A 26,897-nucleotide genomic window follows, 5' to 3' on the forward strand; every position below is an offset into this window, starting at 1 on the left:
TAACGTTTTCAGTTTATTAGCAACAGTACACAATCTCCATACGTCTGTTTTGTACAAAGAGGTATCAGTTATATAAAAACACAGTACGCAATAGTTAAACATGAGACATACATGTCTGAATACATTTCAACCATACTTCAAGTGTCAGGAATCTTTCTGTCTGTGTTCGACTCTCTGCACATCCGTCACGCACACAGAGCAGAGCTGGCATCAGCTGACCCGATGAGTAACCGTCGGCTGGCATCGCGAGCGTCATGCTAAATGAAAATGTGCTATGACTAATAAATATGCTTCCACATCCTGCAGGCGTGTCGGCACGGCGCCAAGCAGCAGGAGGTGGAATGGAAATATACCTTTTTCTTTTTTTTTTTTAATTGAAACTTCCTGTTGGGCCATGCCAGACACTAAAACTGAAACACAATTAAATAATATTTCATAAACATTAAATATTCTAGTCATGCAGTATATTCAGTTGAGAAATAATTTAATAGAACTTTTCATTGCAGTGATGAACATGACGGAGACAAGCTGCTAGCTGATGATGGGTGAGACCATCTGACTGTTAACTCCACTCAGTCTCCAACTCTGCATGAAACGCTCGACCAATAAATGATCTATAACAGCTGATACAACGGTAATCGAACTCCATAATGAGAGTTATGATGAGAAGGAAAATGTTCTTTCAGTTAGTGATGTTCAAACCTTGCATTAACACCCGACCTGGGCAATTTGATTGATCTTAAGTGACTAACTTTAAATACCTGTGGTCACACCTGGCATTAAAATGCATCTCCACATGCGTCCCCAGGCAGGACATGAGATCTGATCTCAGTTTTGCAACACCAAATTTGGTCAGTAGAATATTTTAACAGTTGTTGTATCTAATGGATCTCTACCTAACGCTGTGTCGGAACCACAAACAGCTATTTGTTTTGTGTGCGTCATGACTTGGGGAATGATACATATTTTGGAAGAAGCTGTCGCATCGCTCTCCTTCACTAAAGTTAAGGTATTATTTATTCATTGATCTCCGCCCTGATGTTTTAGAGACAAAGCTCAGATTAGAACCTGGAAGCTTCCACATTCACAATAACCTCAATGCTGTGCTGAACAGAAAGATCTAAGTAAGAAAGGTTAAAAGACATCGGTCATTACTGAGGAACTTCACTCCACATGGCTGCTTTGTATAAATTAATATGATCACATTGATAATTAACCGCATGCTGATACATTTTTGACAGAAACACACACGGTGTACTCATTTTAAATAATTTCTTTTGTTAATTCTTGTTTATATTTATTTATTTTTTTAGCTAGTTAACAGCTACAAGGACAGCATATTTTTAAAGGCTCTCATTACCAATCAACAGACATCACTTGTGGTGATTTTATCTTCTCAGTTGATCATTTATAATAGTGGTTGTGTGTTTGTTTTCTAAATGTATGAGGCAAAACTCTGCTTACGTAAGATCTTCTGTTACATAGTGGTCTTTAACGTGACCCATAACTCATTGTGTGTTCCCACTACCAAAGGAATGAGGTCAAATTTGTCCCAGACCACTTGTGATCATATTGCCCAGGATGGATGTTAATACAAGGTTTAGTGATAGAGGGAGGGGAGGAGCAAGGGTGGGGCTCAAGCTCACAAAATAATATTGAAGAGGTATAGGAAAAAAAAGCATTGTTTTTTTTTCCATGGCCTTGATACAGGTAGTAATTAGTTAAAAGTCTGAGTAGTTCTTTTTAAAAATGCCCAAATCAGCATTTATTGCTTCTTGCCCAATTTATTCCAAATAAACCAAAAACACACTGTGTGTTTGTGTGAAGACAAACAAGCCCTTATCTGAGGAAGCTGTGCTTCCTAAATACAGGTCGACCTCAAGCTTTCCATCACCATCCGCAGTTACTCCTGGACAAGTAAACGTATCCATGTATTTCCTCATGCCGGAGTTAGAGTCAGGGTGGAGAGAGGCTGTAGCGTCCTGGACTAGGAGGCTGGAGGTCGGACAGCACGGCAGGAGTGGCAGCAGGCCTTGCTGTAGTACCAGTGGCTGCACAGGTTGACCTTAAGAGCCAGCAGGCAGTTGGTGGAGGGCCGATCCTGACAGCTCTCATCTGGGACATGATAAGAATTAAAGTTAAAGCATTTAAAAAGAAAAAAGGTTAACACAGAATATACATGGTTTGCTTTGATTCAGTGGCAGTTGCACACGAGCTGAATGGACTGAAGTCAGTTAAAGCCTGATAACTCATGGTAATCCATCAAAAGAGCTCCTCTGTGTTGAGAATGTTTGTCTATCTCAAGTCTCCATCAATGCTCAGCTGACTCTGGAGGAAAGTTAATGACAGTGAGCACTCCTTGGTCTTCTTTGGTCTTCCCCTTCTTTGAGGGGTTTAGGATCATTGATCAGAATTAATCCTTCCCTACCAAGATGAAACCAGAGGCTGGGACATGTCTCTGAAGAATGGAGTGCCGCTTCTCCTTGGTCACTGTGGAGTTCATTTAATTAGTGATGTCCTGATCAAGTTTTTTTCCCCCCCGATCTGATCCAGATCTTGAGTATCGGCCAATCCGAGTCCAGATTCAATCTTGAATAAATTAAAATGTCCTTCCCTGGAGATTCCTAAAGTCTTTTCTTGTCTTGCTTGTATTCTTCTAGATGCAACTAGACTCAGTGTAGTGTGGAGAGGGTAGCCCGTAACTTGTTCTCTGCTCCCTAACCCTCTCTGGAATATTTTTCTCCTTGACGTTGTCTCCAGGAAACCTTTCCCTTCTTTTAAACGCAGCATTTGGTGTTTGTCAATGTTGTTTCAGTTAAGACTCTGCCTGAGTGGACATATATTCTGTTTAGTGATTTGTTTTTTGGTGTTTGAATCAAGCTGGTAGTATTGAATGATGATCTCCTACTACCATCTCCCAAAACATCCACATTGAACAATTTACTAACTCCTGTATGACTGACTTCATTTTCCAGAGTAAAATTGTTCCACACAGTAGACATATTAAATCACATGATTTTGGTTTTTCTTTGATGCTAGCCATCTGCCCTTAAAACGGAAGAGGAAGAAGACGTTTTGGCGCTACAGGGATGTAGTTTTAAAATAAATAATTACGAAAGATTGGGCTGTCCAACTTCAGACTTACTTCTTTGATCCTCTGTGGTATCATTGTCTCTCCTTGCACATGGCCTTCTGTTACTGCCATTAATCTCTAACTGTGATTCATCATCTCCATCAGCCACTGCTGCTGTCAGTCCAGTTTCTCAGTTGCATGGAAGAATGGTCAAAACACCTGGATGTGTTCTTGCCCCACCCATTTTATCAAGGACACATCGGGAGGCAACTTGTGCGGACTTAGTTCAGCCAGGTATCACAGAATGCATTTTGTGGGCGTCATCAAGGGCAATGTTGTTCCAATTCCAGAATGACTGTCCTCCATCCTCTATCCTCCAGAGTCTGTACTTCAAAATTGCTGCTGATTGGAGTCTGTCAGTGAACAAAGCTATATGTATGGATCTTCTGATCTGGATCCAACTGATCCAGTTTCCACAAAGTGTATACATACACTACATACACTGCAATACACTACCACCACATTTCTAACAGGCGATCATTGAGCCTCTTATGAGTCGATCAAATCATGCTGCTTCAGTGGTAGTCGGAAATCAAAGGAAATCTGATCAGTCTGATTGATGGCCTAGAACCAGTGCACAATCTAAAATATTTCTTCTCCGTTTTACACCTTTGATCCAAAACTCAGGTACACTGTTTTTTTTCTTAGTTGTGAGCAGGGGCATAGATACTAAGGTCTCAAAGAAAGCAGCATGTGTTGTTACCTGGCGGCTCAGTGGGGCAGGGCTGCAGAGTGCAGGTCTGTTTGGCCACAGGTTTGGTGAGAGGATCACAGCCCCGGACCAGCTCCCGGCCCTGGTAACACTTTACGTCCCTCATCCTGACGCCCACACCACACGTCTTAGTGCACTGAGGACATGCAAAGAAACACATTTTATTTGTTTTATTTATGTACTGAGAGAAGAAGTGAAAAGCTAAACTGACTGACTGAACACTGTAATCTTCTTTTTCGTGGTCCTCACCTCAGACCAGGGGGTGGTGTACCATTTAAAGCACGGCCTCTCAAAGCAGGTGGTTTCCTCTTCAGGCTTCTCGCTGCCGCCGCACACCTCTTCTTCAAAGACCTGGAACCTCCCCCCACTGATGCCGACACACTGTACGAGCCTCCGCTTCACTCCGCGGCCGCAGGTCGTGTTGCACTACAAAAAAAAAGTTACCTTCAGGGCATTTCAGGGGATTTGAAGTGGGTTTCTACATTTAGGACTATGCGGAAGCCTCACTCTCTCCCAGTCTTGATGCAGCCAGTGTGGAGCACAGTCTCTCTCCCCACAGGGGTGGATGGCCAGTGGCTTGGTCTCTGCAGAGCACTGGTTCTCAGGAACCACGCGACCCTCTGGAGCCTTACAATACACGTGACGCACCGTCTTCCCCTGGCCACACGACCCTGAGCACTGCAACAGACAGAAGTCACACCAGATGATTCATAATCTCACGTCATGTTAAATAGTAAGAAATGAAAAAAAAAAAAAAACATAATGTCATGTTAAACCAGATAAAGTACCCCCATATTAACTTCAAATACCATCACATAAATAAATGAATGATTATTTAAGTGTGGCAACACTGCATTTGGATTTCATTATGGGATGTGTTTCCAAAAGAAAAGAGGGGAAAAAGCCTCTGCATCAACTAGATACTCCTTCAAACAATCAAAGCCATTTAATTTCTTAGAAACATCTTCAAGAACTCTACAAGTGTAGTTGCTACTGGTTGTTGTTACTGGCGCTACTGGGGACTAGAAGTTAGAGGAGCCTCTTCGAAGCGCCGATACCTCTAATGCAGAGAAAGAATTTCCCCAGGAGTTATCAGTAAAGAAAATAAAAAACATGCAGTGTAGGTTAATCTAGTGTAAAGGCACTCACAGGCCCCCACTCGGACACAGTCCAGTGGCGTTCACAGGGTGGGCCGGTGCAGTTTTTGACACTAGCTGGTTTGGTCATTGGGTCACATGGTCTGGTCTCATCGGAGCAGCGGACATCGCGGGTCACCTGAGCTTTGCGGCCACATTTGGCGGGGCACTGGATTGAGGAGAGACACATTCACCGTCATTATTACCTGGACATTTCCAGCTCTGAGGAGCAAATAAAATGTTAGAAAGGATCTATCACCCATCCAGGACGTCTGGTTCTCTGGCCGAAGAGATAAAGGCGCCTGAAGGCATCAAAAACTTGCTCTACAGTCTCTACAATGCACTATTTAATTCAGTTCAAATCAATTATATATATATATATATATGTATAGCTCATATGGAGGGACACATCTGCCTAAGGCCGGCTGTGTAGAGACAGAAAAAGATGAGAGAAGTGAGCACCAGAGGACATATATCTTTCTAAAGTGTACATGTATAATCATCATCAACATAATCTAATAGCGGTCGTATTGTATGGTATTGTATGGTATGGTATGGTATCTCATCTTAGAAGCCGAGATGTTCTATCTATTCTTCTTTATAAAAAGACTTTTAAAGAGTCCACATTTGCGGAATGTTTTAAAAACTTTTTATATGTAACAGTTTTTGTTGCCTGCAGTCCAGTTGTAGCAGAAAGCTAGCAAGCTCCATTGGAGTGCAAAAGCTTTTCCTACTTACTGGGGTTGACATTTTTGCTTTGAGAAAAAAAAAAAAGTTAATTTCATGGTTAATTTTCATCTTCACCCTCAGTAAACACAGCTTTCCTGGGAGGAAAAAGAGATTTACTACTTTTGGATTTTATTTGTTATTTTAACTTGAACTTTTGCTCTTATTCTGCCATGATTTTCAGTGAGGGACTTTATTTATTTATTAATTTCCTGGTTTTTGAATGACTGTTTTTACTGCTTCTGGTTTTCGAATGACTATTTTTACTGCTGACCACCAAGAGATCTGTTTGGATTAGGTTCGTTTCACTGCAGTGCTTAACAGTAAGTTATATTAAATTTGACTTGTTATTTTGTCCTTCCCCTTTTGTGAAATTTTACAAAAAAAAAATGATTGGTACATTTCAATCCTTCTTGTGTCTTTTACAAACCCTAATGGTCCGTAACTCAGTTGTTTTTGCTATTTCTGGAGAATCCATCAGCAACCACAATCATACTACACAGCTGCTAAACCCAAAAGACATGAGAGAGAATGGCCTGCACTGCAAGAAAAAAAAAAACCTGAACAATGTTCAAACATCTAATACAAAGAAAATGATCCAAAGTTACAGATGATCTAAAACACACCTCTTCTCTGTTTACTTGCTGCTTGTAATTGTTCTGGGTTTGTTGTCAGCAGGGTGAATCATACCTCTGTCCACTCTGCCACCTCCCACTGTGGACCGCAGGCGGGGCTCTTGCAGGCTCGTCTCTCCACGGGTCTCTCCAGGTCGGCCATGGTGCAGAGGTCACTGTAGACCGAGCTGTCCAGGCCTGGTGAGAGCATCTTCCAGCAGCGAACCTGACGAAACTGGAAACCCTCCCCGCACGTCCGGGAGCACTCACTCCAGCTGCTCGCCTCCCACCTGAAAGAACACAGATAAAAGCTCAGTGCAGGTGCAGCCCATACCAGAACAACTTTTGCTCCAATCCAATGTGCCAGTGGACTGTACCTGGGCTGACATTCTCTCCCAATACAGAAGTCGTGGACCGGCTCAGGCCTCGTCAGAGCATCGCAGTACATGTCGTGCACCTCGATGCCGTCATAACGAACACACGAGACAAAGGACTTTGACACTCCTGCATTATGAGTGAGAAAATCAATCCTTTATAAAACACATTTAATACACTCACACATTATTATCTTTAAGGTAGTTGTTTAAGAATATGTATACTATTTTCACTTTGTTTTACAATGCTATTTTGTCTAAGCACCATGGAGGCATTGACTCTGCTAGATCTCTGAAAGTGTGCTGTGGTATTGCGGACAAAGGCATTATCAACAGATCCTTTCTGTCCTGTAAGCTGAGAGGTGGAGGCCTCCATGGCTCGGACTTGTTTACCCCAGAAACCCCTCAAGATGCTGGATTGGATTGAGATCTAGGGAATTTGGAGGCCAAGTCAACACCTTCTTGTGTTCCTCAAACCATTCAATTGTTGCTTTGTGGCAAATAGCCTTATCCTGGTCAAAGAGGCCACTGACGTCAGGGAATTCTTAGGTAGGTCTGCTTAGGTAGCTGGTACATACGCATGGATGGCAGGACCCAAGGAGACCCAGCAGAAACATGACTCATCAGAGGATAGCACCTTCTTCCATTGCTCTGTGGTCCGGTTCTGATGCTCACATGTCCATTGTAGGAGCTTTCATCAGTGGACAGGGGTCAGCATGGACACTCTGACTGGTCTGCAGCTATACAGCCCCCCAAAAGACAAACTGTGTGTTCTGACTCCTTTCCATCAGAACCAGCATTAACTTTTTTAGCAGTTTGCGCTACAGTAGCTCGTCTGTTGGGTTGGACCACACTGGTCAGCCTTCTCAGTGAGCCTTTGCCTTGGTCTATGACCCTGTCTCTGGTTCTTCTCTTGGACCACTTGTGAAACTGGCCACTCCAGACCAGGAACACCCCACCCGAGATGCAGTTCTGGAGACGCTGTGACCCAGTCGTCTAGCCATAACTTGTCAAAATCGCTCAAATCCTTGAACATTTTTCCTGCTTCTAACTTTGAGGACACAATGTTCACTGATATATTCCATAAACTGATAGAAGCCACATTAACTAGATAATCAGAGTTATTCTCCTTCCCCTATCAGAGGTCAAGTGCCGAAAGATCTTGAGAGTGTGTGTGTACATGAGTGTTCATAAGTACCTACGGAGCAGGTCATGCTGCAGGGCTCTTGAGATGAAAGTTTCCAGCGGTACATGTCAGCAGCGCTCAGCTTCAGGTTCTTCTGGTAAAACCTCTGATTCCCTCTGTGACAATAAGAACAAACAGGAAAGCAGAAGCAGAGCACTTACTCTTTGCCGTGCAATTAAAGACCACGGTTAGATCTTCAAAAATAAAAACATTTAAGTATACACAGAAGTAAAATCTGAAACACAAGGCGTCTGTTTCCCAGTCCTCAGACGACTTCAGTGTGACAGCTGATTCGCAGCCCGCATCCAAGCAGACGCACTTTTGTTTTTTCATCGCACACTTAAAAGTCATGTGCACATTCTTGTCATAACATCACTTGTTCCCCCCGCCAGATGCTTATTTGAAAATCTCAGCCTCAGTTGAGTTATACCTCACCGGCTTCCCTCCATGAAAGCCAGACTGATTCCTGCACATCATTTTCTCCCCAGAGGTGACTGCAGTCTGACAGCACACTTTCCCCCTTTTGCACCATATTTCTCACTTTTCTTGCAAATCCCCTTGAATTATCTGTTTCTAACTGCGGCTGTATTTTCCCCCCACCGATCCCCTCTGAGCTCCTCTGCTCTGCTCGTTTCCTCTCCTCTCCGTCTCGCAGAGGAAAGGGCGTGTTGTTGTGTGTTTTATGGCTCCTGGCTGCAGAACGGGTGAAGTTGTGTTTAGACACGGAGCAAAGAAGCCAGCATGAATTATAAATATGATGAATGCTGCACTGGCTGTATATCTACCTGTCTGTCTGCGTCACTGCCTGTACAATATATCTACAGGATCTGTCCACCTGCTTTTCTGCCTGTCACTCCACCTGTCTGACTGCTTTACTGCTCGTCTGTCTCCCTGTAGCTTCCTCTGGCTGTGTCTCTTCCAGCACATCTTTAGGGGAAAATGAGCATCCATGCATCCCAGCCTGAAGCAGCCAGCAGTAGGCCCAGAGGCTTGACAGTGTCTGAATATTGAGGCCCAGCATGACCCAAAGCTGAAAATATTCAGTCCAGACCTGATCCAGCTTGAGGGGAAATTACTTTCTTTGAGCCCAAAGCTGCCTGAAGCTGTGAACACCGGACCTCTGCCGTACATCATCTTAAAACTAATATTTGGCCTGATTTCTTGGTTTTCCAGTTGCATTACCTGGTTCTGTTGGAGCGGCCGGACGTCCTCTGCACAGTCTTGTTCTGGTTGATGGTGTCTCCGCTGTCGTTGCGTCTCTGGCCCAGAGTGAACTCCAGAGTCTCATTCAGATCACGCAGGCCGTCTTGCTCCAGGCTGCTCAGATCCACCTCGACTGGTCCCAGCTCGGACGAGAACAAACCGTCTCCCTCCGTCAGCAGCTGATTGGTCGAGATGTTGATGAGCAGCTCATCTGGGCTGATTCTGCCATCCAGCAGGACCCTCCAGATGAGGTTTGGGGAATCTGGCCCTCCATCCAGGGAACCAACATCAGGGTCAGGTCTCACAGTGCTACCTGGATGGCTGCTGTTTCCTTCAGATAGAAAGAAAGAGAGCAAAATGAATGTACCACTCTATGTAATGCAAACCAACAAGTTCACGTGTTTGTGAATGTTAGTCTTTTATGAGGGGTTTAAATAACATTAGGAAGGAGAATCCCTTCAGAATTTTTACATTTCTGGATAAAAAAAACGACTCAAACATCAACGGATATTCACATAAGTCCTGAAAATAGACAATGTGCATATTTGTGACTTGCAAAAGTATGTGAACCATTGTTTTCAGTATCTGGTGTGACCCCCTTGTGCAGCAATAACAGCAACTAAACGTTTCAGTTGTCTACAGCACCACAAAAGGAAGCGGGCTATGCAAGACCTGGCGGAGAAAGGAAGCTTTTGGCTCTGGCTCCAGAGGAATGAAGAAGGATCCTAAGCAGGCTGCAGGGAGTGGTAGGGAGACGTCCCTACCACTGCCTCACCACCCAGAGATGTTCCGGGAATAATGGGGTGAAACATCTGAGAGAGTGGCTCCCGGCTGATGACCCTACAGCCTGCACAATGGTGCTGTCGGAGACGCGACAGGCAGGAATGCCAAGCAGGTGGATTCACCTGTACTTACAGCTTGAGAGAGGCCTTTAGTAAAAAGTTACCCAGGGTTACTTTGTGAGTTCTCAGAGTGTTGTTTGACCACTCCTATGGAGGGTAACAGTCATCTTAAATCTCCTCCATTTGTGGATTTGTGGATTCCAAACTCTTTAGAAATGGTTTTGTAACCTTTTCCTGCCTGATGACCAACAACAACAACTCATTTTCTGGAGTCCTCAGAAAGCTCCTTTGCTCTTTAAACAACTTTATTCAGAGTACCATCTTCCACAAACGTGTGTTGTGACAGACTGTGACAAATCCCAGATTTAAACAGGGCACTAGATGACACCTGAGTCTCTTTTGTTCCATTTATTTGATTGGGTTCTCTTTGTCTACTTTGAGGAAAACCGCTTTATGCAGAAATTTAGAAAATTATGAAGGGCGCAAAAATGTTTAAGCAGCATTGCATGTATATTGAAATAACCTGAATAACTGACTAAAAAATATCAGAGAAACACAGAAAAGAAGGACAGGACCATCGTCACAGTGTTTCAGTCAGCTCCCACTATCTTGTGTGGAAAGTGTGTGCTGAGCCTTTCAACCACCTCTCCATCTCAGATCACCCCCTCTGAGCGGCGGTGTAATGGCCTCAGCAGTCCATTGAGTGAGCCGAGAGCCTGCAGGAAGGCCATTACCGCACATGTTTGTGATACGGCCATTTTTAAAAGGAGAAAACACCACCAGACTCTGAATTTTTCATCTGCCGCTGATCCTCTTTATGTATCTTACCATGAATAATGCAGAGCTCCAGAGGACCATCACACACACATACAGGAAAAGAAAAAGAGATTTAAAATCTGACCTATTTCATCTCATCTACCAACGACCAGGGAAACAGATTCAGAGTTATTTTTCTCAGCAATACTATTTTCTTATCTGCACAAGAAAATATATTTGTATTAGTCTATACAAATAAGAAAGAAAATTAAAAACAAAATGCAAAACATTTAAGTTCTATAGAAAAGTCTATAGATGTGGTGTGTATAAATATCTAAAATACTGATATATGTCTTTTTGGTTTACCTGTTATTTATATTTTATGTTTGTATGAGTATACATTTACTTAATTCATTTCTTTTTATTGTGCACTGTACATGGGAGTGTCACAAAATAATCGAAGGAGGTGATCAATAAAATTACGGTCATCCTGTCTGACATTCCACCAAACTCCAAGATGAACCCTGAAACCCCAAGAACTCTGCTAAACTGCAGATGAAAGGAAGTACAGGTCTTTACTGGAAGAGAATTAAGGCACTTCCACTTGGTGCATGGCCGAGAATATGGCACAATGTATGTCATTAGAGAGAATAACATAAACAGTGACACTTAAAAGTTTTTGTGCCCTCCCACTTTTTTTCTGTATAAAAATGACTCGGACCATCTGCAGATTCCTGAAAGTAGACAAAGTGAACCCAATCAAACAAATGAAACTGAAATATTATACTCGTGAGTTGGAAAAGTAAGCGAACCCTTATTTTCAGTATCTGGTGTGACCCCATTATGCAGCAACAACAGCTACTTAACGTTTCCAGTAACTGCTGATCGGTTTTCTACAGCTGCTGGGAGGAATTTTAGCCCATTCCTCAGTACAGAACCGCTTCAGGTCTGAGACGTTGGAAGGTTTCCTCACATGAACTGCTTGCTTCAGGTCCTTCCTCAACATTTCTATTGGATTAAGGTCAGGACTATGAATTGGCCATTCCTAAACATTAATTATTCTTTAACCATACTTTTGTAGAAAGATGTGTGTGCTTGGGGTTATTGTCTTGTTGCATGACCTGGTTTCTATAAGATTAAGCTCACAGTATATCCAAAAAGGTTCAAAAAAGGCAACTGGACTTGTAGATTTTTAGAGAAGACGTTTCACCACTCATCCGAGTAGAAGTCTGAGGTTTAAATAGGAACTCCTCCTGAGGAGTTCCTATTTAAACCTCAGACTTCCCACCAGTCCCCTAGAACTGAAGAAGCTACTCGGATGAGTGGTGAAACGTCTTCTCTAAAAATCTACAAGTCCAGTTGCCTTTTTTGAACCTTTTTGGATATACCATGACCTGGATGACTGAGAACCTTCACAGACATTAAGCTCACAGACAGATGTTGTGACATTTTATTTTAGAAGTCGCTGAGTTCTCCTTGTCTACATTCAGGACTTGTGTGAAAAACTGCTGATGTTTTAAATAATTTCTCGGGAGAAATTTAGAACATTTTGAGGGGGAAAAACAGTCCTATGCGCCCTTTATGGACTGTATATCAAACAACAAAATGGGGGAACACAAGGCAATCTGGAAATTATTTAATCCCTTCATTAAAAGGGTTAGAGGCAATTATGGGGAGCTCCAACACAAAGAAAATGCAGACTAGGTTGCATAAAATTAACTAAAAAGTCAAAGGGACGGATCTCTGTGATTGTAGGGGTGTAATTCTTATTTATGTATATCTTTATTTTTATTTGCCAATGGTACCTGTAAATTTGACCTGTATGTATTGTTTTACTTCATTTCTACATTGATTTTACATCTTAAATAAGGGAGAGCAAAATATTGTATTTGTTAATGGAAATAAATTCAATAAAGACAATGGAGAAAAACATGTTGTTCTTTTTATATTGAATACATGATTTAGTTCTTGGTCAAATGTATGGCCTGAGGTTATTCTATTCTATTCCATTCTATTCTATTTTATTCTATTAGATTCCGTAGTATATAACTTGTGAAGCATGTTACAGGCAGTGTACCTGTAAATTTTGGGGCAGTTGCTCCATCTTGGTCACATTCAATAGCCGCCGTCTCCTCATACACCTCGTTGGTTTCCTGCCCCTTCTCCCCATCAGCATCTCCCGGCTTCAACTGGCCCCTAGGGGCGACCTGGTCATAAATACTGCCATTAGGGGCCAGTAGGCCTCCCACTTCCACGGACACCTCACCAGCTGAGGTGTCTGACCCGGTGTAGACAGGCGGAGGTGGGACAGGTGGCAGGGAGTCTCGGAGGACGGTGTATTCATAGGTGATGTATGGTGTGCGGCCGTTCTGGTTCCACACCTGCGAATAAAAAGACCATGATCAGATCTAAATCATTCAAACCTGTGCACATCAAATCTGCTCTCATTTAGTTTTCTGTTGCTCCTAGTGTTCGTTTTGGGAATTCTGCTACATCACAGCAGAAAGAACAGTCTCATGAGCCAGCAACCTGAGTCAGAGTTAAGAACTGTTGCCTAAAGCTTAACTTATCATTTTAATTATATTTGGGATTGAACGACTTCGGATTTTTTAAATTGACCAATATGTGCTGTAAGTCGAGTCGTCGTCGACAAGTCAATGACACAATAGAAAGCAATGCTTTGCAACAATGAAATCTATATTCTTGACCTGAATACATATTGTAGTGTTTCACACAAAAGAAGCTACAGAGGCTTTTCTACAAGGTGACTGAAGCTTGAACATGGGCTACTGTCGGCTGTAGCCCACATTAACACCATAAACACCGTCAGTCTGACACTTCTAATATGCAGCTCTCGCTCATAAAAAAAAACGCTCTACAAACAGCAACAATGTGAACTACATAACTATAGAACACAACAGAACATAAACACAAATAAACATATGAGCTTATCAATACTGTGCGCTGCATGCTGCAGCATTTTATTCATAAATAAAGTAATTTTTTTTATATATAGCGCTTTTATTAGTACTCAAAGCGCTTTACAGTCACAGACACATCTACCCATTCGCTCACACAAGCACTCACACATTCACACACCAGTACCACGCTCTGGGTTTGGGTTTGGTTTTGATCTTTACATTGGTATAGACTCTGAGAACTCTCGGCTTACTGGATATAATAGTCTACCCACTCTATCAGTTCAGAAATAAAACAGATGATATTCATCCACCTCCTCCTAATTTCTTGCAAAGAAAGGAAGACAGGACTTTTTTTTTGTTTGAATCCTTCTCTAACCATAAAAATTTCACCCTGAATTGAATGACTGATGGTGATGGACAGAATAGTAACAGCAAAGTAGTCATACACGTATTCGGAGCATTGTGAAGTCGAATTTGTTTACAACACAATAGCTCTGACTGGTTGTAGGATTATCCAATTGCATATAGGTGGTTTTTATTCTTTGTATCAGTTAAAAAATGCCCAAAGCAATCCAGATGGCATGCTAATAATATTCTGATAAGAAATTAGTCTGTCTATGCCAACATGGTACAGAGCAGAAGATCTGTTATCATGCATGATAACATAACTTATACTCCGTCTGTTTAATAGTTAAATGACAAGGAACCAACAAGGAAGTGAGGCAGAAGTATTCAAGGCTATGTGTACCAGGATATTGATGGCTTGATCAATGGGGCCTTTAGCGACAATGTACTCAATCCCAGTCTCGTACACGTCCATTGGCCGGCGGTACTTGAAGACAGTGCCTGCTGCGTGGAAGTTCTGAGGACTGTCTACCTTGTAGGCGCCATTGAAGAAGAAGTTTCCTGCCTGGTCAGTCACAGCTGTGGAACAAGATGAATGGAAAGCACACCAGAAAGAGGAATTTCTACTCCTTTATTTTCTCAGTCAAGCAAATATTTGAATTTTCATTAATTTTAAAAGAGATCAATGAAGTACGCACCTAGAACATCGGCCGATTTCTTCCTCTCAATGATCTGGATGTCCCAGGATCCTTCAGGGATTTGAGTGATGAAAGAGTAACCTTGATGAGAAGAAATAGAAAATCCATTTAGCCTTTCTTTTTCATGTGATTTGATTTATTTTATCAAGACGATCCGAACAATGCTAATAAATTCAATCGTTGAGCATTTGTCGAGGGTTGGGCCAGGATAACTGAACCCGGGGGTTTACCCAGAGTCGAGGTCCCACGGCGGAAGTTTCCCGTGACCCTGCTGCAGCTGCTGCCGTCGCCCTGACAGACACCACACTTATCCAGCGTGTTGGAAGAGAACAGAACCCCGTCGCACCCAATTGGCTGAGCAGTAAAGCAGGAAGTGAAAGTGGTCAAAGAAAAAAACTGGAAAACAAATTCTAAGAATTATGAAAACCTTTAATTTTGATGATAGCAAAACATTTTGGAAGACATTTACTGCAGCATAAAATGAATCATGTGAGTTTGTTTATTACTGAAAGACTTGGCTCCTGCCTTATTTCGGTTTGTGACACTTTAATTTTATTGTTGTGGTTCCTGTTTAATATCCAGGACTTTTGACCAGAGTTTTACTTCATGCACCAATCTTAACAAGTACACAAAAAATGTTAAAACCACTTAGAGCAAACACAAGAAGTTACTGTGCTGTTTCATGTCTAAATAGTCTCACTTTTAACTGTGTTATTCTGTTTGTACATTTACTACTGAAACCTCCATGGCGGAGATGAAGAAGCTGCTTTTTGAACACTGGCAACTGCATGTGAACAGATATATCTGATCAGATCATTTTATTTTGATCAAGTTTGAATCTCTGATCAGAATGATTTCAGTCTGGTTGTAGAGTATTGTCCATGTTAACCTATCCCAGTGGTGATGAGAGCTTATTGGAAACTGAAGGGACAGTAACAACAAATTGGTACAAAGTAAATAAAGAGCTGGACTCACCTCACACTTACCGTCCACGCAGACGCCACGGTAGCTGCTGTACTTGCAGGAAGTGCCATCACGTGCCATCACCATCAGCTGCCTCTGGCCATCGGTCGTAGTGCAGTGGAGGTCGCAGGGGTTGCTGGAGATGTGGACATAGTCATCTGGAGACAAGATGGAGGAAACAGGTCAATGGTTATACCCACTAATATCCCAAGAAACATCATTTCTACTTTAGACTACACATTACTGTACCCTATTACTACAAGTACAACTTCCTATTCGTGTTATAGCTGTATTATATAGTTGTTAAACATGCTACCCGAGGCTGTACATTTTTGACATTTTTCTTTAATCTGGTCTCCCGCGTTCCCGAAAAATACATCTGGTATTCAGCTATGAGATAGTCATGTGTTACCAGACTTAATTCTTTCTAGAATATGAGTCTGGTAACACACCATCTGGATTTACTTATGTAGCGCATTTCAACAAATACAGAGAAAAAATACTTCTGCATCAATGTGATAGTTCTCTAATCAGAGCCATTTTATTGTAAACAAATTCAACTCCATGGCGTGTTTGACTACGTAGCTGTTACTCATCGGTCCATCACCATATAAAGCAAACCCAAACAATTTGAATGGCCTGGCAGATCTTTGCCAGAGAATAATCAGTTCCCATTGGAGTGACTCCAGACCAACTGGCTACTAAAACCATTTGTGAGCAGCAGATGTTGGTCTGGCTTTCAGGCTAGCAGTGAGATGTTTCACTGTCTTTATCAGTCACTTCACCTTCACTTACCTCTTGTCTGTTTTATTGGATAAAAGGAGGCTGTCAGGGCGTTTTGTGGGTGTTATTACCAGGATAGAGAGGTTTCCACTGGTAGTTCCTCCCACTGTAAACCTGGGAGTTGAAGGACCAGCACTGCTCCTCTCTGAAGCTTTTCCCAGTGGCAGGACATTCCTGCAGAACAGAGAGAGCACAGGCCATTTAAGAAGCTCTGTGTCACACTATGTTATACAAAAGAATTCTTTTTAAGTCTTTATTTGTGCTCTGACGGTTGTCTGAGAATTTATGATCGCTGGGAGACCCAGCTACATACAGTCACAACCGGAAGCTACGGCCCACAGTCAGTCTTCGGCCGCCAGCCAGTCACTGGGTGCGTGTTTGTTTTTACAAAGATGAGAAATAAAGGCATGGAAAATTAACTGGAAGACTGGAAGACTCACTTTAGTGTTGCAGAGATGATATTTCTTAGCAGTTCCTGTACAGGTCATGTTGTCCTTCCCAGCAGCGACTTTCTTTCTTTGGACAGAAAACAAACATTTGGAGAAGAAAAGAAACATATTACAAAAGAAATCACTAGGAGACATAATAACTGCAAGGAGTTCAACCCAAATCTACTACTGTAATTTACAAAATGGACACCGTCAAGTCCAACAATTGAATAGTCCCCCAACCAATCAGAGCAACAAAGTATGGGACAACAGCTTTTCTGATGGCAAAACAAATTCAACTCCACGGAACTCAGATGACATCTATCTCTAGGGCGCTGTTACGCTTCTGTCCATCACTGCACAAAGTCCGCCCTAACAATATGATTGTTTGGCCAGGCAGATCTTTGTCGGATAATTGGTTCCGAATGGATCAACTCCAGATCAACTTTCTGCCTTAAAGAAATCGTAGGTGGGGAAGTTAGTATGATTTCAATGCTACTTGTAGACTGTTGACATCCATATTTGAGAAATGATATGATGCAACACTGGGGTTAACATACAATAAAATAATACTTTATTGATCCCCGAAAGGTAGAAAAAAACATATACAGACTGTACCAAAGGAACCAACCAAAGTTAAATAAGTAGAGTTATGTGAAGCAAAAGAGTTAGGGGATGTTGAATATACGTATTGAAATTCAGGAATATCTTGAATAATGACAAAGTATGCAAGCATTGCTCTTAAAATAATATATTGCACTGAAGTATATTGCATACAAAGAGTATGAAAACAGCATAAAAGTACATGAGGTCTGAGTCTTGCGCTTGAGAAAAGACTAGAATTACATGGGTTTAATTAATAAATGATGAATAGGTAATACATCTGTCCATATTTCTTGATGTATTACCCACAGGATATCTGTGTCCTTTACATGCAGTCTGACTGACCTCTGTTTGAGGCAGTGTCTTTCCTGAGACATCACTCCCCCTCCACAGGTACGAGTGCAGGCAGTCCACTTGGCCCACTCGCCCCACCAGTAAGTGGTCACCTCCAGTTCCTCCTCCAGGCTGTTGGAAGCCACGCCATCCTCCTGCACACAAACACACACATGTACATAATGATGATAATCGTTCAGAAGTTGTCATTTAAGCATTAGTCACATATTGAGAGCTATAGAGAAGCAACTGCGTTTACTATGCTACTGAAACTGGCAACATTTTCAGATCAACTGAACCTTTTCAGATTATTTACAGTTTTCTCTTTAGCTGTACCATATTTTCAAATGCAATTTTGTGTGAAAGCTACAGTTCAATAAACCAATTTTTTTTTGCTTGATTTAAGGCGCAAAGAAACACTAATTTTATTTGATTTGTTGCATTTTGGGGCGATATTTGTCTCAAAATCACAGTAGTCACAGTAGTAAACCTTATACAGGCAACTTCACTGAAAACATGGTTTTATTATATAAGCTGTTTTGGACCCAAAGTACTGTTTCTGTTGTTAAATGGTAAGCAGCAGAAACAGCATCTTCACCTGCAGTAGAGTTAGCACGAGACATTGGAGGTTGTAATTTCAGCTGTGGCAGTCGTAACAACAACAGCAGCAGTAAAATACTGTGTAAAACTGCTGGGTCGTCAGAGCAGCGTGCGTCAGAACCAAGCTGAATCACAGCAAATGAGCGTCATAGTGTTTTGTGCCGGGGCTGCCGTGTGTGAAGACGTTTAGCGTTTCACACATTCCTGATGTGCATGAGCAGCCTTAACTCTGCGTCCCTTTATTCAGACAGATTCATCAGAGTGACCGCTGGAATGTGTGCACTGAGCTCCTTGTAAAGGTGTGAGACAGAGCAGCTGCGAGAGAGGGCGAGAGACACTGGGAATACCAAACACACGGTGAAAGTGAGAGAGCGACAGGGAGGGCTGAGGCAGATAGAGTGGAGAGGAGCAAGTGACTGGTGCACTGTCAGATCAGTTTGGCCCATGGTCTGTGTACTTTGTGGTATTTCAAGTTTGAAAAGAAAGAAATGAAAAAAAAAAAGGGATTAAAAAGAATTTATTTGATTTTAAATTTAACAAGTAAAGACAAAACAAAATGCTAAAGAAGTCAGTTGATCTTTAGTCCGCTAATATATAAATAAAAGAAAATAGAAGGAGAACTAAAGGAGAAAACAGACATTTCTGATTCATTTAAAACCAGAAGTTTTTGTAGGTGAAGCAGAAAAAGAAGATGATGAAGAAGACGTTTGGTTGACTGATTGATGATTTTGTAGCTCTCTATGAAAAACTTCTGTTGGTCAAACGGAGCACAGACATGACTTTGGAACTATATTCACATGTCATTTTAGACTTAATTACCCAAGGTATGTCATTTGAAGTGCTTATCTAAGGTTTTAGCTAAGGAAACATCAGAAAATGTTGTGCTGAACCCTGAACATGCCCCAGGCTGTCATAATTATCCATGCCTGTTAGAACAGTGTACAAGTGTTGATTGCCGCAAACTCCAGATGTAGACTACTTATGGATTAATTTAAAGAAAATCTGGTTGTTTATTTTTTTTTAGGCTAATTTGAACCTTCACTTTTTAGTTTTAGAGTACAGAAAGGTTTCTTTTTTTCATTTTGGGATTTAAAAAACAGTTTAAAAGCAAGCTTTTTTAATCTATTTTATTAGTCTGAGCTCTAGAAAAAAATAAAGTTATGACATATCCAGAGTCAGCAGGTCACTGAAGAGCAAAAAGAGGGAAAGGGTGCCCCCCAGGAAGAGAGAGAACAACAAAAAGGGGGTGGATATGTAGGCCTAAAACCTGTAGTCCGTATATGTACTGACAAAATCATCATCATCATTCATTATGACTTGGTTTTATCATTTAAATTTAGGTTAAAGAAAAAAAAAAAACGACACTTTTTTTGTGTCTTTTTTATGTTATTCAAAAAAAAGAGAAGGAAAAGTAAAGAGAAAAAGGGGGAAAAAATGAAAACTAGGGCTGCCCTGACACCATCTTTAAAAACAGTGAGAATTCATTAACGAGAGAACTCATAAAATGGACGCTTCATAAAGTGAAAACACTGTTGCACTATTGCTACGGACAATATCCGTAACAGAGAATAATAACTACTTTTCAACCTCAAAACAACAATCCAAAATCGTTGTGTTTCAGACAAGACCTCAACAAAAACGTCAGATCAGTTGTAATAGGATTACGTTTTCCTCTGGGACAATAAATGATCTTACAACAAATGATTTAGGGCTGCAACAAATTATCAAGGTCAGTTTGCTTGGAATACATCGACATGTTTACATTCATCCCCAATTATAGCTGCATAAGTGATGATGATTGGCTAAGGTCGGGTAAGATTTCATGGTAAGCCAATCAGCGGCAGGGCAGTGTTCAGTTGGGTGGGTGTTGTTTACACACAAACGCGCGCATAGCAGTATCACACAAGCGATCAGAGATAGCCTGCAGCAATGGAGAGTTTGGAGCATTCAGAGGTAAAGTTGCCGTTTTCAAGGTGGAAGTATAGGCACTACTTTAACCTCATTGAGGTAAAAGGCAAGGACGAACACGTGAAGTGTACATTATGCTCAGAATTTTTTTTTAATTCTTAGACGTATTTAAACATATATATATATTTTTAAACGTAACGCAATAGTTACTTTCCCTGGTAACTAGTTACTTTTATAGTGGAGTAATTGAGTTACTAACTCAGTTACTTTTTGGGAGAAGTAACTAATAACTATAATTAATTACTTTTTAAAAGTAACGTGCCCAACACTGGTTATATGTAAATATGACAGTTTGTCACCATGTCACAATGTTTACATACAATTACGCTGAATAAATCTGAACAGTTGTTGAGTTGTATCATCAGATTTCAATTCACAACTTACAGCGGAGTCAGTATTTGGACTTTTGTTTGAGGATGGTTGATGGTCAGTGACTAGGTGTCAATCTTGTGTTTTAGAAAATAACTCAACAAAGATTATCTAGAGCAGATGCTAATAATGATACTAAAGTTTAGCATGGCAACAAGGGCTGCACGACTCACTTACAGTCCATGAAAGAGAAGATTATGGACACAGGAAAGATCTGGAAGAGCAACTCAGACGCAGGCAAACAGCACTAAGTGTTTCAGCAATATTAGCAGATTGTTTGTGTACCTGCAGCCCCCTGGTAGACAGGTTCCCCACGGACACAGCAAGAGTCAAGAAGCCCAACAGGACCACTCCTGTCTCCACACACTGCTCCCGCGACGACACCCTCATCCTGATCAATCAGAGACAGAGAGGGAAAGCAGTGTAACATGCAGATGAATGCGGTGCAAGACAAAGAGGACAAAAGTGCCAAAAACTGCAGTTCCTCTAATGTCCACTTGAGGCTGTGAAAAAAGAATAAAACACATTTAAATGTCTAAACTCAGCACTGTACTTGTGATAGCTTTCATCAAACACAGAGCAGCGCATGTTGAATTGATGGAGGGGCCAGAAACATGTCTGTCCCAGTGATGAGTTTTTAACAAAGGCTTTCAGGGTAAGAAGGGAAATATGCTGACCACTAATGATTTCTTGTGGCCAGACACGTGCTGTATGAAATGAAACGTAAACCAAGGGCCAAGACGTGTGGGTGTTTCTTCTCTGCTTACAAGCCTACATAAGACCCTGGAGTAGTTTTTTTTTTGGTTGGTTTGTTATTGGGGCCGTGAGAGCACATTTGTGGTTGTAATATTTTCTCTGTGACTCGGCAGTGAAATCCCTCAACTCTGAGAACATCTGTGCTCGTTTAGGGGGGACACCGTAGAGCTGCAGCTTCCTAGGCTCCGTCTAAAACTCCTAAATCTATCTAAAAGCAGTAGCAATGTACTAAGGAGAACTCCCTGAGGGGCCCCAACCTGATATGACAAACTTTAAACAAGAGCGGTAGCAGTAGTTTAGCTCGGAGACATTTCAATCACTGTTCCCTGTTGTTTTATACGACACTAGTGAAGGAAAAGAAGCTAATAGGCTTTTCTTTGTTAATGTTAGTTATTTGGATATTTATTCCTAGGGCCTCAACAGATTCTAGAATCACCTCTGTAACACGCTATATAACGGCACGGCAAGCAAAGGGCATTTCTTTCAGACAATGCAAGCTGCAAGGCATTTGAATATGCTGGCAGTCCGTGGCAAGCTGGCGCTGGCAGGTGGAGGGTGACACAGACAGGCTGCTGAGAGGCCACAGGTGTTGGAGACGGGAGTTGGAAAGCAGAGGGGCCCCTGTAAAAGTTAAACAAGCCCCAATGTGCTGGAAGGACAGAGGTAAGTTTCCTTGGACTTCACACAGGTAGGTCTTTGTTTGGTTCTTCAGATTATGAAGAAATGTAGGTGTCTGTACGTAAAGGCTAACGCGAATGGGCACAGACGCACAGGAAAGGGAGGGAAGGAGATGTAAATATATGAGTTTAATGACTCGATGAAACTGTAGATTTGTTAAGAGGATACAGCAGTTTTAAACGGACCAGACCGGGAAAAACATTCCTCCAGTATAATCCAATATTCTTTTGTCAGTTTGCATGTGGGAATCTGTTCACTGTTTATCATGCATGTTAAAGCATGAGGAAAAAGAAAGGGTGTGCGATCAGAAGACAAGTTCCAGGAGGATTTTATAGGAAAATCCAGCAGCTCCAAATATAAACAGCAAACCTGCTGAGCAACAAAGAGAAGCTGCGTACTCCGAAGTTTTTTTGATACGTTTCGAGGATGCTTTTAAGAACACCTGCAAAAAAATTTGGATTTTCCAACTGGACTTCAACTGTTTCTTGAAGATGTTTCACCACTCATCCAAGACGGGAGATGAATTTACACACAGAGTTTCTTTCTAGGAAGGGCTTCATAGTACATCTCGTGTCCTGAGGTCCAGTTAGGCAGCCTTGTTAAAATAAGCAAACAGTCGTCTCGCCCTGTTTGCAGTCTGGCTTTCTCTGGCATTAAATATTGGTGACAGGTGTCTTGAAGCAGGCCGCAGCAGCACCTGGACTTCATTATCCAACCAGACACAGCTGGAGCCCGGCCAGCTGCCAAACACACAGTCACACACAGAGGAGACGGACACTCAGTCAGACACAGCTACACACGTGCGTGTGTGTGTAGACTCAGACAGTGGTGTGACTCAGTACACACACACGCGCGCGCGTCAGCCATCGTACACGCTCATGCTCGAGCTCGAGCCACGTGCACGTGCACGTGCAGGTATGCAGACGTCCTAGTATGAATGTACACACTCTCTGCTGCTGACACACACGTGCAGGTCTGTACGACTAACCTGAACCGGAGACTAATTTTCAACTCAAGACTAAACCACTGCCCTCAAATGGCCCCTGCAGTGTCTCATTCACATCCTCACTTGTCCTCACTTTGTTGCTACATCTTCTCTTCATACTCCACTGTCCGCACACGACCCAGTGTCTTAGCTTTGCTGAGATATTGTCCAGTTTTTCTCACAAAAACTACTAAAAGGTCCTTAAATGTTTTAACTTTACTGCAGTTGGGATGTCCCAATTGGAATTAGAGCTGATCCAGGCAAGTTCTTCTTCTTTGTTTTTTTTTTTTTGTCAGCTTTGACACTAACCAACCACCACTAAAACATGCGCAGAAGAAGTTTTGACGCTCATCATTCAGTACTACCAACTTAATTCAACATCTACAATAAATCATTAAATGGAATCCATGGAGCCCACTCAAGCAACGACTGCACCCCAACATCAATGACAAACACTGAACACTGTGTTTAAAAGAAGAGAAAGGTTTCCTGGAGACAACGTCAAGGAGAAAAATATTCCAGAGAGGGTTAGGGAGTTTATGGTGTTAGATGACCAGAACATTTCTGGAATAGAGAACACAGGTTTTCTGGAGCCAATGTACGAGCTACCCTCTCCACACTACATTAACTCTGACAGCTCTATTTATTGGACTGAATCCAGTCACATCTAGGAGAATACAAGGAAGAGAAGAAAATACTTTAGGAATCTACGGGGTGGACATTTTAATTTAATTAAGATCGGATTGGGACTCAGTCGATACTCAGTGTTAAATGGTCAGGATCAGATCGGGACATCCCTGTACTGCAGTGCCTTCTCTATGGTCAGCCGTCATTGTTACACCCGAGCTTTTGCATCTTTCCATCTTGTGCAGGTTTCTCTGGATCACACACAATCAAAGACAAGCAGACCTTTTGCCTCTCTTTTGGTCTTCCTCTTCCCTCCTTCCATCTGCTGTCGTTACTATGGTTCGACCCCACCCTGCAAGCCCCCTGGGGCCCCTGTACTCCCTGTCTTGTTTTCGTAGCGCTGGCAGCCTCAGCAGGCAGAGAGTAGTGGTCTGTCCCCTTAGTGGGATATGTATAGATGGATAGATATTTCTGATCAGTACTGGACATTTACGAGCTCGTACTGGATGTCATCAGTGCTGTCCTCCGACCTTTGTCAAAAGAGACGATGATGGATAATAGACAGAGAGATGGAGACAGAAGAAAGGGAAGACTTACTCACTGAGTAAGCAGGGCAGCCTAAGAATCTGAAGAGAGGTAAGCGAAGTTTCAATGCCCCCGTTGGGCAAACGGGCAAACGGAGGCTGAGTTAATTGGCTCACACCTGAACTCTGACCTATTTATTGACTTGCTCTGCAGAGCTACTTTTCCCAAGAACCCAGCCACTGCGTCTGTATCAGAGTCACTCACAATGCAAGAACAAAAAACACCAAATGAACCTGAGGCAGGTTTTGTGAACTGATCAGACCAGATGAACCATGTGCTGCCACTGTCTATACACTGACTTTTAGCTCTTTTAGCACGCCGCAGTTATTCTCCATCAAACCAGCCGGATTTTTAATAATCAGGCAAAACAACGACAGTTGGATGAGGATCATTTCTGATTCAGTTCTCTTTTCACTGTAGACACTCCCTGCTGACCACAGTCACTTTAAAGAGTGAGACACTTTACAGTTTCAAGACCACAGAGGGTGAATTTGGGTTGATGAAGCCCTTCAGCTTGTACTGTCTGATTTGCAGTCGCACTGCACACATTTTACAGTAACAAACTGAGACGGAAGTTCAGCCAGCGCCTGTTAAACTTGCAGCCACCTTCAGATTAGTGGTCAAACAAATCACTTACCTGCAATACAATATAAATGGACGCTGAAGATTCCATTATGTTGAATCAACACCTTCTTTATTCCGTGTCTCAGTGCCTTAGAGTTGGGACTTTCAGCAATTACTTCAACTTTGTTTTAACGGCAAATGATAAAATCAGTGCTTTTCGATATCAAACCGAGCAAATAAATCTGATACATACCCAAAGTAGCATGCATTAAAGAAAGTTAGCTCTGATATGTGATACTTGAGCCTGAAGTGACTCCTAACTTAAACAGGGACCCCTGATCTTGCCTAATGTTAGCAAGGAATCCTTTTGCACAAGCAGATGTCACTATTCTTTTTCACTCTCTGAAAAAAAAAAGTTTTGCACGTACAATTCGACAGGAAAGATGTGGGGAGATTTTATTCCTGTAATTCTCTGCAGCATTTAAAGTCTACTGGCACTGGCATGAATGTGTGTCTCTACCTCACCAGTTTACACACACACTCACATCCCAACAGCTGACAAGTTTCCAGACAGGAACACACACACACACACACACACTCACAAAAATACACACTCTCTCCCAGAAAGAGAGTCAGCATTATTTTGGTGGATTTGTTTTGGTCTGGTGCAAAACACAAGTCTCATTGGCTCTGGAGTGGCTCGTAAACACACACACACACCCACACACGCATACACACGCAGACATGCAAAGAGCCAAATAAGACACACACACACACAGAATCACACAAACTCTAGCGTGCACACACAGAGGAGGTTTCAAATATTTACACACTCACCTCGCCTGCAGCAGTCCAAGGGCGTCTTAGTCGGCGTTGAGGATGCCGCTCAGTGTGTGTGAGTGTGTGTGTGTGCGTGTATGCGGGTGTGTGTGTGTGTGTGTGTGTATGTGTGAGAAGGGGGGATGTGGTAAGTGTGTGTTAGCAGCAGCAGCGGCAGTGGCTGTAGTGGTGTTTGGTGGTGCTGTGTTGGAGAGTGCTGCTGTCTTGCCGTGGAGTTGAGTTGGAGAGACGGAGAGAGAGTTAGGAAGAAAGTGAGGAAGGGAGGGAGGTAAGGTGTGCTCTCCCTGCATCCCTCTCCCTCCTCCTCCTCCTCCTCCTCAACCCTCCTCCTCTTCCTCCCCCTCCTTCCCAGCAGGAGCAGCAGAGTGGCAGCGGAGGGAGAGGGTGGGAGGATCAGAAGAGAAAAAAACATATATATAAAAACAGAAGACACCCCAGGGTTCTGCTTTCGTTCTCTTTCCTTTCTCCTTGAGTCCTCTGAAGCCTCCTTCTTTCCATGTGAACCTGTTGCAGGGATGAAGAGTCTGAGACAAGCAACACAGACAGACAGACAGACAGACAGACATATTGGAGACAGAGATGGACTCTTTCATTTCCCACAGTGCTCTTCTTCCCCCGGGTCCTCTGCCTCCACGCTTGACAGAAAGCTCCCGGAAGTTCTCAATTATTTTCTCAGGTTGCCCTGAACTGGATATTTTCTAAACTTCTAACAAAATATCCAAATACATATTTCTGCACACACAAAACACAATGTCATCTCCTGAAAACACTGGCAGAATCACGAGTCAGGCCCAACAATGTTCTTCTTTCCCAAAGGTTCATGGTGTAAATCCAAATAAATATTTTATGGATTAGGGACAAAACAAGGTCATTTCGAACCAGGAAATTGTGGTTTTGCGGTTCAATTGCTAAATTCGGATGAGCTTGGCAACTGGCGGCTAATGGAATCACATGAAGAAGAACTGCCTGATCATGCAACCTCTAGATAAGCAGAGTAAAAACTTTATTGCTGTGGGCAGCATTGTCAGGCAACAAGTGAGCTTTAGCAAATGATGCACAGTTAACAAAGACATATATAAAGATCACAAACAAAAGCAAAAGGACTCTATTACCATGAGGCCTTGCATCAACGGACAAGACGGACTTGTCAAGGCTACACTGATATTGAT

The 26,897-nt window shown here is 42.3% G+C and overlaps 1 protein-coding gene across 1 annotated transcript; it reads right to left on the reverse strand.

Annotated features, from left to right (window-relative positions):
• LOC311492719 (ADAMTS-like protein 2) lies at positions 1 to 25,739 on the reverse strand. Its single transcript, XM_084551086.1, has 19 exons — positions 25,726 to 25,739; positions 20,979 to 21,084; positions 17,769 to 17,911; positions 16,833 to 16,908; positions 16,464 to 16,566; positions 15,622 to 15,767; positions 14,877 to 15,000; positions 14,647 to 14,727; positions 14,352 to 14,527; positions 12,760 to 13,063; positions 9,064 to 9,415; positions 7,894 to 7,997; positions 6,699 to 6,825; positions 6,398 to 6,611; positions 4,995 to 5,150; positions 4,353 to 4,523; positions 4,095 to 4,271; positions 3,837 to 3,981; positions 1 to 2,115 (listed from the first exon to the last, which is right to left on the reverse strand). Exons 2-19 carry the CDS (start codon positions 21,081 to 21,083, stop codon positions 1,988 to 1,990), a joined length of 2,832 nt encoding a protein of 943 aa, XP_084407212.1. The 5' UTR covers position 21,084; positions 25,726 to 25,739; the 3' UTR covers positions 1 to 1,987.
• Positions 25,740 to 26,897: the final 1,158 nt, after the last annotated feature.

Source organism: Chelon labrosus (assembly GCF_963514085.1).
Source record: "Chelon labrosus genome assembly, chromosome: 9".
NCBI lineage: Eukaryota > Metazoa > Chordata > Actinopteri > Mugiliformes > Mugilidae > Chelon > Chelon labrosus.

Bases quoted from the DNA above. Each gene is read 5' to 3' on its own strand.
- LOC311492719 (XM_084551086.1), bottom strand. From the start codon at position 21,083: ATGAGGGTGTCGTCGCGGGAGCAGTGTGTGGAGACAGGAGTGGTCCTG. The intron at 6,826-7,893 runs GTACTTATGAAC...CTCATAATGCAG, and splicing joins CAGCATGACCTGCTCCGTAG to GAGTGTCAAAGTCCTTTGTC. The intron at 2,116-3,836 runs GTAACAACACAT...ATCATGTCCCAG, and splicing joins CTGCCCCACTGAGCCGCCAG to ATGAGAGCTGTCAGGATCGG.